At 38.0% G+C, this 15,612-nt stretch overlaps 5 protein-coding genes, 1 non-coding gene and 1 pseudogene across 12 annotated transcripts; 4 read left to right on the top strand and 3 right to left on the bottom strand.

The window, feature by feature from the left end:
• Positions 1-190: 190 nt before the first annotated feature.
• LOC104764425 (uncharacterized) lies at positions 191-1,230 on the top strand (annotated as a pseudogene). The gene is made up of 3 exons (XR_015591126.1): positions 191-641; positions 727-816; positions 900-1,230. The product of XR_015591126.1 is annotated as an uncharacterized LOC104764425 (transcript).
• Positions 919-4,073, bottom strand: LOC104764423 (uncharacterized). 6 transcript variants are annotated; one of them, XR_015591123.1, is made up of 6 exons: positions 3,626-4,072; positions 2,144-3,343; positions 1,879-2,022; positions 1,600-1,780; positions 1,243-1,496; positions 919-1,088 (listed from the first exon to the last, which is right to left on the bottom strand). XR_015591123.1 is itself a non-coding variant. In XM_010487954.3 (5 exons), the coding sequence occupies exons 1-5, from the start codon at positions 3,848-3,850 to the stop codon at positions 1,303-1,305; spliced, it is 1,944 nt and encodes a 647-aa protein (XP_010486256.2). In that variant the 5' UTR covers positions 3,851-4,073; the 3' UTR covers positions 1,112-1,302. The 6 variants fall into 6 exon arrangements, 2 of the variants coding, with proteins under 2 accessions (XP_010486256.2, XP_010486257.2); XR_015591125.1 differs by having other exon boundaries at positions 1,243-1,493; XR_015591122.1 differs by lacking the exon at positions 919-1,088 and adding an exon at positions 1,112-1,140.
• A 1,435-nt stretch (positions 4,074-5,508) lies between these two features.
• Positions 5,509-8,154, top strand: LOC104764422 (purple acid phosphatase 15). The gene is made up of 6 exons (XM_087502091.1): positions 5,509-6,002; positions 6,341-6,532; positions 6,620-7,171; positions 7,248-7,438; positions 7,528-7,803; positions 7,888-8,154. Exons 1-6 carry the CDS (start codon positions 5,750-5,752, stop codon positions 8,020-8,022), a joined length of 1,599 nt encoding a protein of 532 aa, XP_087358217.1. The 5' UTR covers positions 5,509-5,749; the 3' UTR covers positions 8,023-8,154.
• A 1,425-nt stretch (positions 8,155-9,579) lies between these two features.
• On the bottom strand, positions 9,580-11,002 carry LOC104764421 (uncharacterized). The gene has a single exon (XM_010487951.3). It carries the CDS (start codon positions 10,803-10,805, stop codon positions 9,717-9,719), a length of 1,089 nt encoding a protein of 362 aa, XP_010486253.1. The 5' UTR covers positions 10,806-11,002; the 3' UTR covers positions 9,580-9,716.
• Positions 11,003-11,547: 545 nt separating this feature from the next.
• On the top strand, positions 11,548-11,629 carry TRNAS-UGA (transfer RNA serine (anticodon UGA)). Its single transcript has one exon. It is a non-coding gene; the product is annotated as a tRNA-Ser (tRNA).
• Positions 11,630-11,866: 237 nt separating this feature from the next.
• Positions 11,867-13,320, bottom strand: LOC104764420 (large ribosomal subunit protein uL13z). The gene is made up of 4 exons (XM_010487950.3): positions 12,952-13,320; positions 12,529-12,645; positions 12,332-12,419; positions 11,867-12,127 (listed from the first exon to the last, which is right to left on the bottom strand). Exons 1-4 carry the CDS (start codon positions 13,221-13,223, stop codon positions 11,984-11,986), a joined length of 621 nt encoding a protein of 206 aa, XP_010486252.1. The 5' UTR covers positions 13,224-13,320; the 3' UTR covers positions 11,867-11,983.
• A 208-nt stretch (positions 13,321-13,528) lies between these two features.
• LOC104764419 (cytochrome B5-like) lies at positions 13,529-14,510 on the top strand. Its single transcript, XM_010487949.3, has 3 exons — positions 13,529-13,768; positions 13,872-13,938; positions 14,038-14,510. The coding sequence occupies exons 1-3, from the start codon at positions 13,664-13,666 to the stop codon at positions 14,286-14,288; spliced, it is 423 nt and encodes a 140-aa protein (XP_010486251.2). The 5' UTR covers positions 13,529-13,663; the 3' UTR covers positions 14,289-14,510.
• Positions 14,511-15,612: the final 1,102 nt, after the last annotated feature.

The following is a 15,612-nucleotide window of genomic DNA, read 5'->3' as shown; positions in this document are numbered from 1 at the left end:
ATGCATTATGATAGACGGTGTGTTGTATTCTTGTATGTAAAAAACAACATACTATACTAGCTAGGCTGTGAGATTGTTTGCTATTAGAGAGCCTTGGACTATTTAAAAAAATTCTGCGAGATATGAAAAGCCCATTATTCTAAAGGCCCATCTAACAAAGTCGAGACCTAATTCCGAACGCTGAAAGGAATCGCTGGAGGAGGTAGAAGGTTCTAGTCGGAAGGTCTCTCAGAAGCCTACAAAAGGTACCGTTGGGGAAGCAGAGCCTTTTTATTTACCAGAAAACTCCACAGAAATCGTTATTGGAAGCTTCTAATAAGCAGAGAGAGAGAGAGATGGCGGGAGACACAGGTAGGAGGAAAATAAAACTTATCTGCCCCTCGGTATCCAAGATTGTGGAGTGGGTTGCTTGGAACGACCAGAAACTAGACTTTAGAGCCATAGCCGCAGCGTTTGGGCTCGAACCATCGACGGTGAAGCTCAATGGTCACTTCATAAGCTCAGAGGTATTGACCTAATGGCCACTTGTGTGACGTGGCAGTCTTTGCTCGCTTTCTTCTCCGCTAAAGGCTTGTCTACTGGAAAACACGAAGCCGATGCTCTCCTCGTCCACGGCAAGCTCTCTAAACTCGGTACCAAAAGTAAGCTTCTTCCTTTGCTTCGACGATAAAATTTTCAATTCAAACTCTTATCTAAAATTATTATTTCTATCTCCTGTGTTCCCAGGAGCACACTCTGATCCTCAGGAGGACTTATTAACCTGCGATGATGATCTTGGTCTACTCAAAACGAAGAAGTTCAAACATAAGTGTTCAGGTATGAGGAGTTTTTGTCACACCATTGTAGTTTTAAGATTATGATGTGTCTTAGAGTTTAATCTGACTTTTCGGTTTCATCAGTTGGAGAATCTCTGAGCTCTGAATGTAACAAGAGAAAGCTATTATTGTCTGAAGATTCACACTCACACAAGAAACTAAAACTCAACATGGATGTTAGCTTTGGAGGGAGCGGTTCTAAAACGCCGTTGAAGTGCAGTTTCATTAGTGATGATGGTCTCAAGAGGAGAAGAGAAGATGATATGATTGCTTCTGCATCTTGTAAGAAGATTAGATGAGAAGGACAATGTAGAAATTGAGCATCCTGTGTATGTAATAGTTTTTTGTCTCTCAAGTATTTGACTAAACGAGAATGCAAAATTCTAATACAACTCTTAAGAGCAAATCTTACACGGTCCAAAATTACCTTGTCGATACACATGTGGTACACCTGGTTCTTTTTTTTCTTGTAAAGATTTGGTTAAGCCTACTTGTCCGTGGAAAAATATTGCCATGCTGCTGCAGCTCCTGCAACTAATATGATTTTGAAAATAAGTTTACTAGACAAGAACGAAGATTCAGCTGCAGGCGACTCTGATGATGGTGCTTCAATTGGTCTCCCTCTAATCTTGGCTGTCAATCTTGATAATAACTGCTTAAGTCCACCTCTTTTCTTTCCTGCTGGAGAAAACAGAACAATCATAAATCAGACATTAAAATCAAGGTTTTCTCCTTGACCCTCAATTTATCTCGAATCCTGGCCGCAGAGCATTTGGTGACTAACCTTGGCTTTTGAGAAACCTTTCTTCTTCACCGATTCGTCTACGTAGAACATTGAGCAATGATCCGAAATACAATGCGAAGATGGTGCATGTGATTGTGATTACATTGTAGGGCATGCTAAAATCAGGAGTTGTTAAAGGTACGAGCAATACTTCTGTGTAAGAGCGAACTAAGGATTTTTCCTGCAATAGACCAGAAGACAAATGAAATTATTGTAGTTGAATTAGGTAACAAAGGAAGATAAACTTTAATCCTTTTGAGTGTTATATTGGTTTTCTACCTTAAAACTTGATAATAAGGGTGATTTGCTGAGCTCTTCTTGGAAATCCAAACTAGCATGATGACTGGGGAAACTTATCAAAGCCGATGGAATGTCGAATCCTTGATTAGCATCAGGAGGATATTCATCTATATGTAGAAAACCCTGTTGAGATATTTTCAGACACAGATTAGTATACACACAGTATTGAGACACGCAAGATCAAATCTATTTGACGATCAGATTATGCTAGGTGAATTGGAAAGTATGGTGAACGAATGATCACCTTATCATATTCGATTGATATGGCAGCAGATTTCACTTCACATGGTAGTTCCAGCATCATCTCCAACATGCCAGATGACACCTTATCCGTAGATGGTGAAACATTGATCTTCTTTAAGACCTCACTGTCTGTCTTCTGTTGTTGGTCCACAAAGATTTGTAAGGTATGATAATAAACCTTAATATACCATGGGAAAATCTGGAAAATGTTTGCCTTTATTGTACAGCGTCCATCGGTGGTGAGATTTCTGCCGGATAACTTCTCCTGCGATTCTGTCGCTTTTAACAAGATGGCTATTGCACCCCTTTCGTTCCCACTTCCCATCAAAAACCGACTCGCGTGTAATGGAGCTTGTTCACATGACCACTTTGAGGGAAGTTTCCAAGTAAGGCCAAGATCAAATGGCTCGCTGTCACTAGATTTATCAATATCAAAGATAAAGAGCAAGCTGCTGCTTTCTCGAATAACCCTATCTGGCTTAAGGGACAAATCAAAATCTGAATTCATCCAGAGTTTGTGAGCTTCTATTTCTGTATCAACGTTCTTTGATTCGTGACCAAGACGACCCTCCAATTGAAGATACACATTACTTGACTTTGCAAGAACACAACTCCCAACTACTTTTCGCCCAAAGAGGGAGCTGAGGGACCAACTTGGCTGCATATTTGTTTCAACAGACGTAGTTTCAGGCTGAATAACAACAGTAAGAGTTTGCTCCAGCACTATGCCAGAACCCAATCCCTCTTGACCAGATTCAACGGTGGATAAATGCAACCTCTGAGAATGATAAAACCCTCTGTAAACAGAAGGCCTATTCATTAGTGCAGAGATGCCATCCTTGTCTCTACACGGAAGCAGCTTTAGCCATGGGGTCAAGTTCTCGGTACAAACAGCTTCACGTGGCAGTGAACCATACCTCAGCTTGTCTGAATTTGTCCCAAACCCCCAAGTAGGAGCAGCATACGAAGTTGAAGATTCTAGAAAGTTGATCGAAGCACAAAAAAGCCCTGACAGTGCGTGAGTTAAGTTCTTCCAAGAAATATCAACCTGAGACTGAGGAACATCAAACACAGCCCACAGCTCCACCCCAACAGGCTTGGCATTCATACTTGATAGAGGGTCAAATCCTCCCCAATGATCATGGTTCCAACGACCCTGAGTAAAAGATAGCTCCATCTCCTTGACCCTAAATTTCTGAACCTGTTTCAGAATTCACATTTCAAAGATTATAGAAAACCAAAACACACTTGCACAAACTCAAATTCTACATCACTGCTACTCAAAATTAAGATGATTTGAAACAGTTGGTACAAAAATTTCAATTAGAATCTTCCAAGATAGCTAAGAAGAGAGCAAATTCGAGCCAACCTAATCACATCTAAAGCTGAAATCTCTGCTTCTAAGCAAACCAAATAAGAAAAAAATTCTCATCCCTAATTTCTAATCTGAGTTCGTATTATGATGAAAGAGGTGTTAATGTACCAACTGAGAGATAGCTTTAGGGAAGAGATGGTGATGGCGGCCATGGGAATTAGACGGAGGAGCTCGGTTCTCGAAATGGAAGTGAGCTAAAACTTTTCGATCAGGCAAAGGCTTCAACAGCAATTCCTCGCTGAATTCTTCACCTTCGTTCGATCCAAAAGCGATCGCAACCAAAAACGATTGCAAAAATAACAAAGGGATCCAAGATCGAACAAGGCAAGCCATAATCGGGATTCAGTGATAAAAAAAAACGCCGGAGTAGGTCACTGCGCGGATCGGGTCATTACAAAGTATTAACGCCTGAGCTCCGGCGAAGGAGTGAGATAACGAACGAAGACGACGACGACGTGAGAGTTGTGTTTAGTTCCTCCTCCTCAACATCATCAATTCATCATTATTTCAAAGCTTTTGGATCTGTAAGTTTTGGTTTAGTCTGGTTTTACTCTCGGTCGGTTTAGCTCGATTTTAGTTTTTAAAAGGGATTGTATGCGAGTGGGCTTCAAAGTTTTGGGCTTCGTCGAGCTTGCCAAACAAAGTCCATAACGATACATGAAACATTACAACTTGATATCAAGTCATCATCTTTGACTCTTTGTAATTAAGTTCACAAGGTTCATATTGAAACTTGAAATGACAGCCCCAGCTAAGATGTAATTATTACAATTAAGAATTTATTTCAAGATGAAATTTCTATATTGCTAATCAATTTTGTGTTTCTGTGATTTTTCTAATCGTTCGAACTGTTTAAAATTTGATTATTTTTGGCTAATTACAGTTACCAAAAAAAAAAAATACAATTGTTTTGTTGAAAGAATTAGATGGTTCCAAATTCTGAACTTGAACTATTTGAACTATATGAACTAGATGGAACCCTTCCTCTAAATAGTATAGTAAATTGGTATGAATATATTCATATCAATTCACATAACTATCAAGAAGAAGAGTTCCATACAATTCATATAGATCAATCTCATATTTTGAATAATCTAGTTCTTTGATCTAACAACCAATTTTTGACAAATAAGTGTTTTGACAGTACTGTTATTTATAATTAAGTTTAAGATTGTTTATTTTTGTAGTTGTCGATGTGGGATACAAAAAAAAAAAATATTTCTTCCGAGCCATTACTTAAAGATTGCTATAGATTCGTTACTGGACTTTTATTAGATTTGGATCTATTTTAGATGTATGCTATCTTGAAAATTAGTAAAACCAAATAACAAAAGAAAAAAAAATATTTTTTTTTTTGGGCCAGTACTTAACTATTGGTATAGATTCGTTATTAGACTTTTATTGGATTTGGGTATATTTGAGATGTATGCTATCTTGACAATTAGTAAAACCAATTACTTAACGATTGCTATAGATTCGTTATTGGATTTTTATTGGATTTGGTTCTATTTTAGATGTATGTTATCTTGAAAATTAGTAAAACCAAATAACAAAAAAAAGTAGTATCAACAAAATCACCATTTATGTTGTATTTATTATATACAAACAATAAATATTTTTTTCCTATAAATTGGCTCATATGAGCTGATTGAACTTTTATTGACAAAAAAAAATTAAATAAACAAATATTTTTCATGAGGTTATGTAAATTATTAAGAATCATGAGGAATACATGGTGAATATAGAAATTTTGGTGTATATAAACTATATAGTAATGATTTTGGACCAATATAAATTGAGATTTAAAAATCACAAAACGAATAACCAATATATTGTGAGATAATCATCAGACCAAGTTTTTTTTTATAAAAGAAAAGTAGCATACAAGGGAGAGAATAGAACCTGTTATAAAACATCCACAAAACTACAAAGCAGAAGGACACAAAACATTGTGGTTAGATATATCTCCACTGTCCAAGATTGGAAAAAAAGTACTAATTTACAAAACCAAAAACGTCACCAGTGTAACTCCTCGACTGCACGCATACACAGAAAACTATGGAGCGTACCATACTCAATATTAGTTTTAACGATAATGACTATTTAATCGGGCAGATTCTTTTCCCATAATACCCCTAACGCCAACAATTAAAAAAAAAAAAACAAAAAGCCGAAACCCGCCCACCACAATGATAATCTCCGCCACAACTCCACCACCCTGTGAACTAAACGATGACGTTTCTACTACTTCTGCTCTTCTGTTTTCTCTCGCCGGCAATCTTCTCCGCCGATTATATCCCTTCAACGTTGGACGGACCTTTCGTTCCCGTGACGGTGCCGTTGGACACTTCTCTCCGGGGAAAAGCCATCGATTTGCCTGACACTGATCCCCGCGTCCGCCGCCGTGTCACCGGTTTCGAGCCGGAGCAGATTTCTATCTCCCTCTCCTCCGATCACGATTCTATATGGGTCTCTTGGATCACAGGTTCATTTTCTCACCTTCAATCACTTTCTCATTTACTGAAAAATTACGTTATCTTTTTTATTAATTACGTCATTTTTTTTGGCTAATTACGTGATTAATAATCCTCTTCAATTCAATTCTATATACTTTTTTTTTTTTTTTTAACTCTTCCTCTTAAAGAACTGTAGTACTAGTGTTATGTAATAAATGCTAGTTATGTCTGACTCTGACATAAGAGGAAGAATCTTATCACCAACTCTTTTTAGTTACTTCAACTGAAAGTTAGAATCTTGTGACTCTGATGAAAGCTGATAACTTAGTTTATTATTTAATGAAGTAGTGTATGTGTTGTTTAAAAGGTGAGTTCCAAATCGGAAAGAACGTGAAGCCATTAAATCCGACAAGTATCAACAGTATTGTCCAATTCGGGACATTGAGGCACTCACTAAGTCATGAAGCCAAAGGACATTCACTTGTTTATAGTCAACTTTACCCTTTCGATGGTCTCCTTAACTATACTTCTGGAATCATACACCATGTTCGCATTACAGGTTCATCTCTTTTCTTTTCTCTTTTCTTCATTTTAGCTTATACATATATAGGGCCTGAAACTAAGTACTGTCTATTTACTATCACAGGGCTGAAACCAAGTACTGTCTATTACTATCGATGCGGAGATCCATCAAGATGGTCTATGAGTAAGATACGCCATTTCAGGACAATGCCGGTTTCTAGTCCCTCGAGTTATCCTGGTCGAATAGCGGTTGTGGGTGATCTTGGTCTCACTTACAACACAACGGATACAATTAGTCACTTGATTCATAATTCTCCGGATCTTGTTTTACTGATCGGCGATGTGAGTTACGCAAACTTGTATCTAACAAACGGGACTAGCTCAGATTGTTATTCTTGCTCTTTCCCTGAGACACCTATACATGAGACGTACCAGCCACGTTGGGACTATTGGGGTAGGTTTATGGAGGATCTGACTTCTAAAGTTCCTTTGATGGTGATTGAAGGGAACCATGAGATCGAATTGCAAGCCGAGAACAAGACCTTTGAAGCTTATAGTTCAAGATTCGCTTTCCCTTTCAAAGAAAGCGGCTCGTCTTCCACGCTCTATTATTCTTTTAACGCTGGTGGGATTCACTTCGTCATGCTCGGTGCCTACATTGCTTATGACAAATCAGGTTGATTATTCTTGAAACTATGACCTCTAAGTTAACATGTTTGCACTCTCTTTTAAAGTTGTATGTGTGTTTGCAGCGGAACAATATGAGTGGCTGAAGAAGGATTTGGCTAAAGTTGATAGATCGGTAACTCCATGGTTGGTAGCTTCTTGGCATCCACCTTGGTATAGTTCTTATACAGCGCATTACAGAGAAGCGGAATGCATGAAAGAAGCTTTGGAGGAACTACTTTATTCTTATGGTACCGACATTGTCTTCAACGGACATGTAAGTTCCGACCCAAGAAGCTGTCTCTTATCTCTTTGCCCTTTCGATGATTGGCCGTTTTGTTTTCTTGTGAATACTTTTGTTTCCAGGTTCATGCTTATGAACGGTCGAACAGAGTTTACAATTACGAACTAGACCTGTGTGGTCCAGTTTACATTGTGGTTGGTGATGGAGGTAACCGTGAAAAGATGGCGATTGAGCACGCCGATGAACCCGGTAAATGTCCTGAGCCTTTAACCACGCCGGATCCAGTCATGGGTGGGTTTTGCGCTCGGAACTTTACCCCGTCTGGTGAATTCTGTTGGGATCGGCAACCTGATTATAGTGCCATGAGAGAAAGCAGCTTTGGCCATGGAATCCTAGAGGTATTGGTTTAATTAACTCTTGAACGCATCAAAACAGAGGTTAACCTTGAGTCTAATTAAAAAAAGATATTAATCACTATGTAGATGAAGAACGATACATGGGCACTATGGACATGGTATAGGAATCAAGACTCGAACAGCGAAGTTGGAGATCAGATTTACATTGTGAGACAACCTGACCAATGTCCGCATCACAACCGCCTTGTTAACCATTGCTAAGCTCAAAGATTAAATAGAGATGGTCTAATAAAAGATTTGGGACTTCTTTGATGTAACAGTTTTTCCCAATTAAACAAGAAAAAGAAAGTTTCAAAGTTTCCCCATAAATAAACAAAAAGTTTGTATCTAAAAGATCTCAAGGAGGACGAAGCTGCTGCAAACAGGACAATGACCTTTCTGAGCCATAAGCTAGCTCTTTAGAACAGAGCTTACAAAACGTGTGACCACAAGGTGAGAAAGATGCGCCTTTGATTTTCACCATGCATGCGATGATACGCAGAAACTAACGTCGACACCGCACTCTCCTTCTCCTTCTCTCTGACCATCTCCTTCTGCTTCTTGAATCGAAACCGCTTCCCTCGTCGACATCTGCCTCTCTTCCACGAACATGACGATCGGATGACGTCGTCTAGTAACTTCTTCGCCATCACCGTGATCTCTAACGGAATAGTGCCGTGGTAACTGCGGTTTAAAGCTCCTAAACGGTGGTCCATGCCTCTCCCAAAAAGCTGATGTCAGACGAATCTTCCGGTGGTTTTTACTCGACCCGACCAGCAGAAGTTGGATAGACATTTTATGTTTTTTTCGCTTTTTAGGCCTAAAAGATCATAAAAATCTGACGGGCCTTTTAGCCTAAAATTTTAAAAGTTCATGTATTTAAATGACATATTAAAAAAGTTTATATTTTTCCCCCGTTTTGACGGAAGAACCAGACAGAAGAGTGAAACCCTAGTTTCATCAGATCAATAACGCCGAATCTGAGATCTGTCGTTGCACAGGTAAGAGATCGATCGAGAAATATGATTATTATTATAATTGTTTGTTATCTCCCCCACCTCCACTTTGTTTTTTTTTTTTTTTTTTTTTCTCTTGTGTACGATCGATTGACGAAAAGTCTTACAGGGCTGGAGATCGATTCGCTCTCGCCGCACCAACGGTAAAGTTCTCTCTCAGACTTTTGATGGAGACTTATGGATCATGGCTGGATATGGGATTTACTGTGGTCAAGGTAGTCTTGAAAATTTCATTGTAAATTATTATTTTGAATTTGTTCATTTTTCTTTTCTTGAGATTGATTGATTAATATTATTTGTGGTTACTTTTTTTTTTTTTCCCATACCTCAGAAATCTTCTACGTACTTAATGTCCACCGACGGGGTCTAGCATTTGAGGTATGAATTGTTTTAAAGATATAAGTTTAATTTACTTTCTTTTCTTTGTATTTCAAACTAGAATCTACATCTGTGTTTTTCTTTTTCTGATTGCTCTTGAATTGCTCTTGAAGGCAAAAGAGAAGATTCCTTTGGAGGCACAAAAAAAAAAAAGAAGATTTCTAGAATCTTCGGTGAATGAATGAATGAATCAAGACAAAATTGGGATATGTAGCCATTTTCTTGTCTCCAAGTTTGGTTATCAAAGGTTGTGAAGATGTATGGATGAAAATGAAAGAAATTTCTTGTTCTGGATTAATTGCTCGTAGGTTGATGAAACCTCAAACCTTTCTAAAATCAGTTCAAGAAAAATATGGTGTCTACCAGTGTGGGACAACCTGACCAATGTCCGCATCACAACCAACTTGTTAACCATTGCTAAGCTCAAAGTTTAAACAGAGATTGGGACTACTTTGATGTAACAATTTTTCCCAATTAAACAAAAAAAAAAGCTTCAAAATTAAATAAACAAAAAGTTAGTATCTAAAAGATCTCGAGGAACTCAACAACGAAGCTGCTGCAAACAGGACAATGACCTTTCTGAGCCATAAGCTCTTTAGAACAGAGCTTACAAAACGTATGACCACAAGGTGAGAAAGATGCGCCTTTGATTTTCACCATGCAAGCGCAGCAACTAAGCTCTCCTTCTCCGTGACCATCTCCTTCTTCCTCGTAATTCTCATCTTCTTCTTCTTCTTCATACTCTTCATCTTCATCCATGGCGTATCTTGATCCTGTTAATCCCATTTGTCGATCTGTCTCTTCCAACAGATCCATCAACGACATCGTCTGCTTCGGTGCAGAAGCTGACGACGATTTATTCTCCTCTGTTTCTTCCTCTTCATCGTCGTCATCGTCATCTTCGTCTTCGCTTCCACCAGCCGCCGCAGCTTCCGCTTCCGCCGCTTCTTGAGCCGCAACCGCTTCTCTCGCCGACATCTGCCTCTCTTCCACGAACGTGACGATCGGAGGACGGCGTCTATTATCTTCTTCGCCCTCACTGTGATCTCTAACGGAGTCGTGCCGTGATAACTGCGGTTTAAAGCTCCTAGACGGTGGTCCATCTCCTAAAACGCTGATGTCAGGCGAATCGTCCGGGTGGTTTTTACTCGACCCGACCCGCATTGAAGATCCGCGCGTGAACATAGCGCGTCCTGAAGAACCAGGTGGATCAGACATGGGTAGTACGTTAACGAGTTCTCGGATGTTAACGTTGGTTAAACCGGCGGAGTGTGACCGTAACGCTGTTCCAAAGTGTTTGGTATTAGGGATAAGGATATCCGAAGCAGGGATATGAAGAGACGAGGTCCAAGCGGAACCGCTTCGTTTGAGACGGAGTTTCTCACGGAAAATTTGCCACGTGGTACGATCTTTGTGACCTTCGTTGGCGTATTCCTCACGTATGATATCTAAAAGCGTTTGGCTTGTAGGACGGTGCGGTACAATAGTTTTTTGTTGTAAAGGTGGTGGAGATGGTGGAGATGACGGTTGTTGTATAACGATGTCGCCGCCAAGAACAGCGTCTAGACTTAGTCCGGCTAACGAGTTACTACGGCTCTTTAACGCCGACATTTAACTCCACGCATCTATATGTTACCTCTTGCATCGAAGTTAGAGAGTAGGAATCATCGCATTTGCTTATTGAATTTTTGTTTCAAAAAAAATGGGAGTTCTGTATTCTGCAAAGGGAGAAAAAAAAAAGGCTGAAAATATTTGGGATTGTGTGTTTAATCTTTTTATCATATACACTTTGATTCTAATTTTTATTGTTTACCTCCTTAAATTGAAGAAAACTTGTGGGTATAAACGAGTAAGGAAGAGTAAGGAAGAACGAGTCTTAAGGTAAAAAAAGAATTATCTAAATTAAGGATGTCGCTATAATTTTTTTTTCGTGGATAATAGAAAGTTTTTTTTCCTACAAAATTTGTATTTTTCTGATTAATGCGATTTATCAAGTTTTAAAACAGGAGTGACTGGTTTAAATGAGGTTTGTGGAGATGAACGTAATATTTGTATATGGTTGGAAAAGAAAAAGTACAGAAGCGATAAAGAATTGTTAGTTTGATTTGAAGGACTTTGGACAATATACACTTTTCAAGAAATTTTGTGGATAACTATTTTAGTTTGACTTGAAGGAATTTGGGTGCTCATAACATAACAAAAAGTGTTGTATCCTCGAATATGAGAAAGCTATGACTGTGACCGTTTCATGTGAATTGTGTGAATCCCTGATTGGTACAGAATCTTAGTTTACCTGAGATATAAAATAAAAACTATCCTATATTATGTAGACATTCAGAAATGGAACAACACAGTCAATATGTCCGAGTGGTTAAGGAGACAGACTTGAAATCTGTTGGGCTTCGCCCGCGCAGGTTCGAACCCTGCTGTTGACGATATCCTTTTTTATTTTTTATCACAACTTCGCCAACTTAATGTTTTTTTTTTCCGGTAACACACCTAACTTATTTTGTCTCCATTACGCTGCCGCTTGGTATTACACATAGCTCAAGTAACTGGCATAAGAAAATCTGTGAGATTCTCAGACTTCAGCATGAAACTCTGATTCAGAGGATACATACATGCAGAGGGAATAAAAATCACAAAACATTTTGGAGGTGACACATGACAAGAGTCGAACTCAAAAAATAAACTAAGTCAAAATCGCATACAACAAAACCTCGTAATATAATAGTATAAAGTCCGAGCAAAACTTGTGAAAACATTCAATAACGACAAACTGATAGAACTCAGTACTTGACTGGTGCAAGAACGTCCAATTGAGATCCAAGTTTCTCTTCAGCAACCTTCTCGGCCTTAGCTCTGAGTTTGTTAAGTTGCTTCTTTCTCTCATAAACCACTTGAGCTCTTTCCTTTCTCTTGTTCTCCAACTCCTGCTCATCATTATTAAACACACATCAATTAGCTTATGATCTCTCCTTATAACCATGTAAGTATCTATGACATCTTAAAACAACACATGTCTGAGTTATCTCTCCTTCTAACTCAAATCATTTGATCATATTAGGAACAGAAAGGTCCACATGAGTAAAATGCGAGTAGCAGACAAGAGACACTGACGATGAAGTGAAACATACCTTGATGGTGTCGTAGTGGTTCCACCCGACTTCAGAAGAAAGGCGGCCCAACAGACAGTATTTGTGGCCAGCCTGCAACCTCAAGACCCTAGCATAGATAGAAGAGGAAGAAGACTCACGTTTAAGAGATGATTAATAAATGTAAACAGAAATTTAAGAAACATAATAAATGAAATTGAAAGGGTAAAAGGACAAACTTGAGAGCGTCAGGAATGACCATCTTCTTGACCTTGTCGTATGGTGTAGGAACACCTTCAAAAACCTTCAAGCGAGCAAGTGCATTAGCTCCACGCTTAGTCTTGTGAGGAATCATACTGCCACCAAAAAAATACAAGCTCTAGTAAGTTAGCTACACAATACAATCAACAACATATCGCCAATGGGATATTCACATATTTCAATTTCCATCTTTTCAAAAAGGTTACAAATTGTATATAACCTACAAAGCCATCAAATCATGTCAACTCTTATTTAAGATTCATTACTCTGCCCAAATACAAGTTACTACTCAACTATATCATGTTTTCATAAGCTACTACATTATTCACAGTACCAAATTCGTAAAATCAGAGCTCGAAAATTCGAAAAACAGAGAGAGAGAGGGAGATGGATGTACGAACCCGCGAACGGTACGCCAGAAGATCTTGGAGGGAGCACGGAAGTGAATAGGTCCGTGAGAAGGTTTGGTGTTCATACGCTTGCGGAGGAATCTCATGTACTTCATCTTCTGACGAACAAGTCCGCCGGAAAGACAAATCTCCTCGCACCGGACAACCACAACTTTCTGGCCATTGAGCAGCTCCTTTGCTACAATCGAACCCAAACGACCGAGCATGTGGTGACGAGCATCAACCACCACGCGTTTCGCGCATATCCCTGATCCAGACACCATTTTCTTTCACTCTCAGCTCTGATCAGCCGCAAGTTTACTACTACTCCTCCGGGGGTGATTAAAAGTGAGCAGCTTATTCAAATTAGGGTTTTGCGGTGTTCTGTTTACTTCATTTTATTGGGCCGAAATAACTGGCCATTGGGTAATGTAATCCAAATCTATTTAGGCCCAACTTTCTATTTTGCAAAATTTTAAATGCCAAAAGGTTGATTTGATTTGGAAAATAATATAAAATATAGGGGTTCAATTGTGAAAGTACAAAAGGTGAAAAAAAATATGATACACTTCACACCTACGTGAGTTGTGTGACAGACATGCGTGGATTCTGGAAACTCATACGATATGTGATGCGATTCATTCATGTCATGTCAGAGCAAATCTCAAGTTTCAAATAATCAGAGAATCAAATAAAAAAGCATTTCTTATTCCCCTGAAATTGTATGACGACTACATCGGAGATGGCCGGAAATCGAAAAGTTTTCAACTTATTGGAGCTTTCTCAGCATAGAAGCCGCCATGATTGTTGGCTCCTCATTGACGGGAAGGTCCTCAATAAAATTATTTTTAATTCCATTTTTCTTATGTGTCAAGAGCTTTGTTTAATCGAGTTTTAGTTTGTGTTAATGTATATTGTGAAATGAAAAACAGGTCTATGATGTTACGGATTTCTTGAAGGATCATCCTGGTGGAGATGATGTACTCTTGTTTGCTACAGGTAATTAAAGCTTATGATGATCACTTGATAAAATCGTCATGGTGATGAAGACTCTAGAGAATTCTCATGTGATGAAACATGTTTTGTACTAAATTATAGGGAAAGATGCGACTCATGAATTCGAGGAAGTAGGTCATAGTTCATCTGCAAAAGCCATGTTAAGTGAGTTTTATGTAGGTGATATAGACTCGACCAAGGCCAATGATATTGCTATTACTGCCACTCCTAAACAGACGACCGAGCAGATTCAAGATAACAAGAACTCTGAGTTGTTGATTAAGCGCTTTCAGTTTCTTGCTCCTCTTCTGATCTTAGGTTTGGCTCTTGGTGTTCTTTTTTATCAAGACTGATCCATCTTTTCTAGAAGAATCGATAGAGTGATCGGGGGCAAATTATAAAATATCGATATGTACATGTGTTGAACTAATTTGCTTTTACGTTCCTCTGTATTGTTCTGTATAAGACATCTTAATTGTAAAATTGACATTACCCTTAAAAAGCATGGGTATGTCACAGTCATGCATTATGTCCTTCTGATTTTCCGGATAGTTATAATAACTTATAACATCAAATGTCGTGCACAGTTGTGGTCTATAGACTCGATCGGTAGTTGACAATCATCAAACCTAGATAAATCACTCTTGTTTTAAATATTGAAAGCGAGTTGATAACATGCAAACCAAAACAAACAAAATTCATTCCGAAAAACATATACATCAGATCTCATAAAAACATGGCTAATTTTTAAAATTCTAGAAAAGTGTTAAATAGGCTCAAAATAGGAAAGAACTAGTTTCAAAAACCCCCTCATTAGTACACCACTGCCTAAGAAAGGTAAAGAATATTGAATCTTGTATCCTATACACAACTCTCTGTGTTCAACAATAATTACCTTGACTTGGTTATGACCCAGGCATTTTTTGCTACACGATTTGCTCTGTAAAAGTGTTCTTCTTCCGAATATATTTTCCACGAAACTTTTAGATCGAAGCCTGCATGTGTCTTCTATTCTATATATATACCAAAGCTTCCCTCAGATTCTCATGTAAATTATGTTCACAAAATCAATAGCCAACAAAGAAAACTGATAAGAAGAAAACTGCAATTATTGACAACTTATACTAAACGATGTTGACCAATAAGTAGCAAATAATCGTCTTCACGCATAACTGGTAGAAGGGAGAGTGATGACTCGTTTGATTATAAAACGTACAAAATTAGAAGATCAAAATTTGTTTTATCTTATATATATACTAGATAAGGACCGCCGATGTGCGTGTTTAAAGTCTTGTAAAATACAATTAAAAATAAACAAAATATATTAAAATTTATTGTACGTTATTTATAAGTTTTATTTTTGTTATAATATACTGATTTATATCCATTTATAAATCTTTTATGTGTGTTACCGTTATCATTAAAAGCGTATTTTTTACACCTAAATATACTATATGTTATTATAAATATATTCTTTACCACCATCTAGAAAATGTCTGTATAAACACATTAAGTCAACTATTATATGTCTTTTTACTTTCACTTTGACATAGTTTTTTTAATTATTAAAATTATTGGCTCAAAAAATATTTCAAAAAAATATATATATTACATAGTATACTAATCAATGATGTATCATCACAATAGTGTATTACCAACCATGGAGAGAATCTCGAC

The sequence above is a fragment of the Camelina sativa genome, chromosome 19 (assembly GCF_030686135.1).
Source record: "Camelina sativa cultivar CO46 ecotype springtype chromosome 19, ASM3068613v1".
In the NCBI taxonomy this organism is placed as follows: domain Eukaryota; kingdom Viridiplantae; phylum Streptophyta; class Magnoliopsida; order Brassicales; family Brassicaceae; genus Camelina; species Camelina sativa.
This window is presented reverse-complemented; position numbering and strand designations above follow the sequence as displayed.

Coding starts and splice junctions, on each gene's coding strand:
- LOC104764423 (XM_010487954.3), bottom strand. CDS start 3,850: ATGGCTTGCCTTGTTCGATCTTGGATCCCTTTGTTATTTTTGCAATCG. Junction 2,023..2,143: donor TATCAATCGAATATGATAAG/GTGATCATTCGT, acceptor ATATCTCAACAG/GGTTTTCTACATATAGATGA. Junction 1,497..1,599: donor AAGGTTTCTCAAAAGCCAAG/GTTAGTCACCAA, acceptor TGTTTTCTCCAG/CAGGAAAGAAAAGAGGTGGA.
- LOC104764422 (XM_087502091.1), top strand. CDS start 5,750: ATGACGTTTCTACTACTTCTGCTCTTCTGTTTTCTCTCGCCGGCAATC. Junction 6,003..6,340: donor ATGGGTCTCTTGGATCACAG/GTTCATTTTCTC, acceptor GTTGTTTAAAAG/GTGAGTTCCAAATCGGAAAG. Junction 7,172..7,247: donor CATTGCTTATGACAAATCAG/GTTGATTATTCT, acceptor GTGTGTTTGCAG/CGGAACAATATGAGTGGCTG.
- LOC104764421 (XM_010487951.3), bottom strand. CDS start 10,805: ATGTCGGCGTTAAAGAGCCGTAGTAACTCGTTAGCCGGACTAAGTCTA.
- LOC104764420 (XM_010487950.3), bottom strand. CDS start 13,223: ATGGTGTCTGGATCAGGGATATGCGCGAAACGCGTGGTGGTTGATGCT. Junction 12,646..12,951: donor TTCTGGCGTACCGTTCGCGG/GTTCGTACATCC, acceptor TTTTGGTGGCAG/TATGATTCCTCACAAGACTA. Junction 12,420..12,528: donor GTCATTCCTGACGCTCTCAA/GTTTGTCCTTTT, acceptor TATCTATGCTAG/GGTCTTGAGGTTGCAGGCTG.
- LOC104764419 (XM_010487949.3), top strand. CDS start 13,664: ATGACGACTACATCGGAGATGGCCGGAAATCGAAAAGTTTTCAACTTA. Junction 13,769..13,871: donor GGCTCCTCATTGACGGGAAG/GTCCTCAATAAA, acceptor AATGAAAAACAG/GTCTATGATGTTACGGATTT. Junction 13,939..14,037: donor TGTACTCTTGTTTGCTACAG/GTAATTAAAGCT, acceptor ACTAAATTATAG/GGAAAGATGCGACTCATGAA.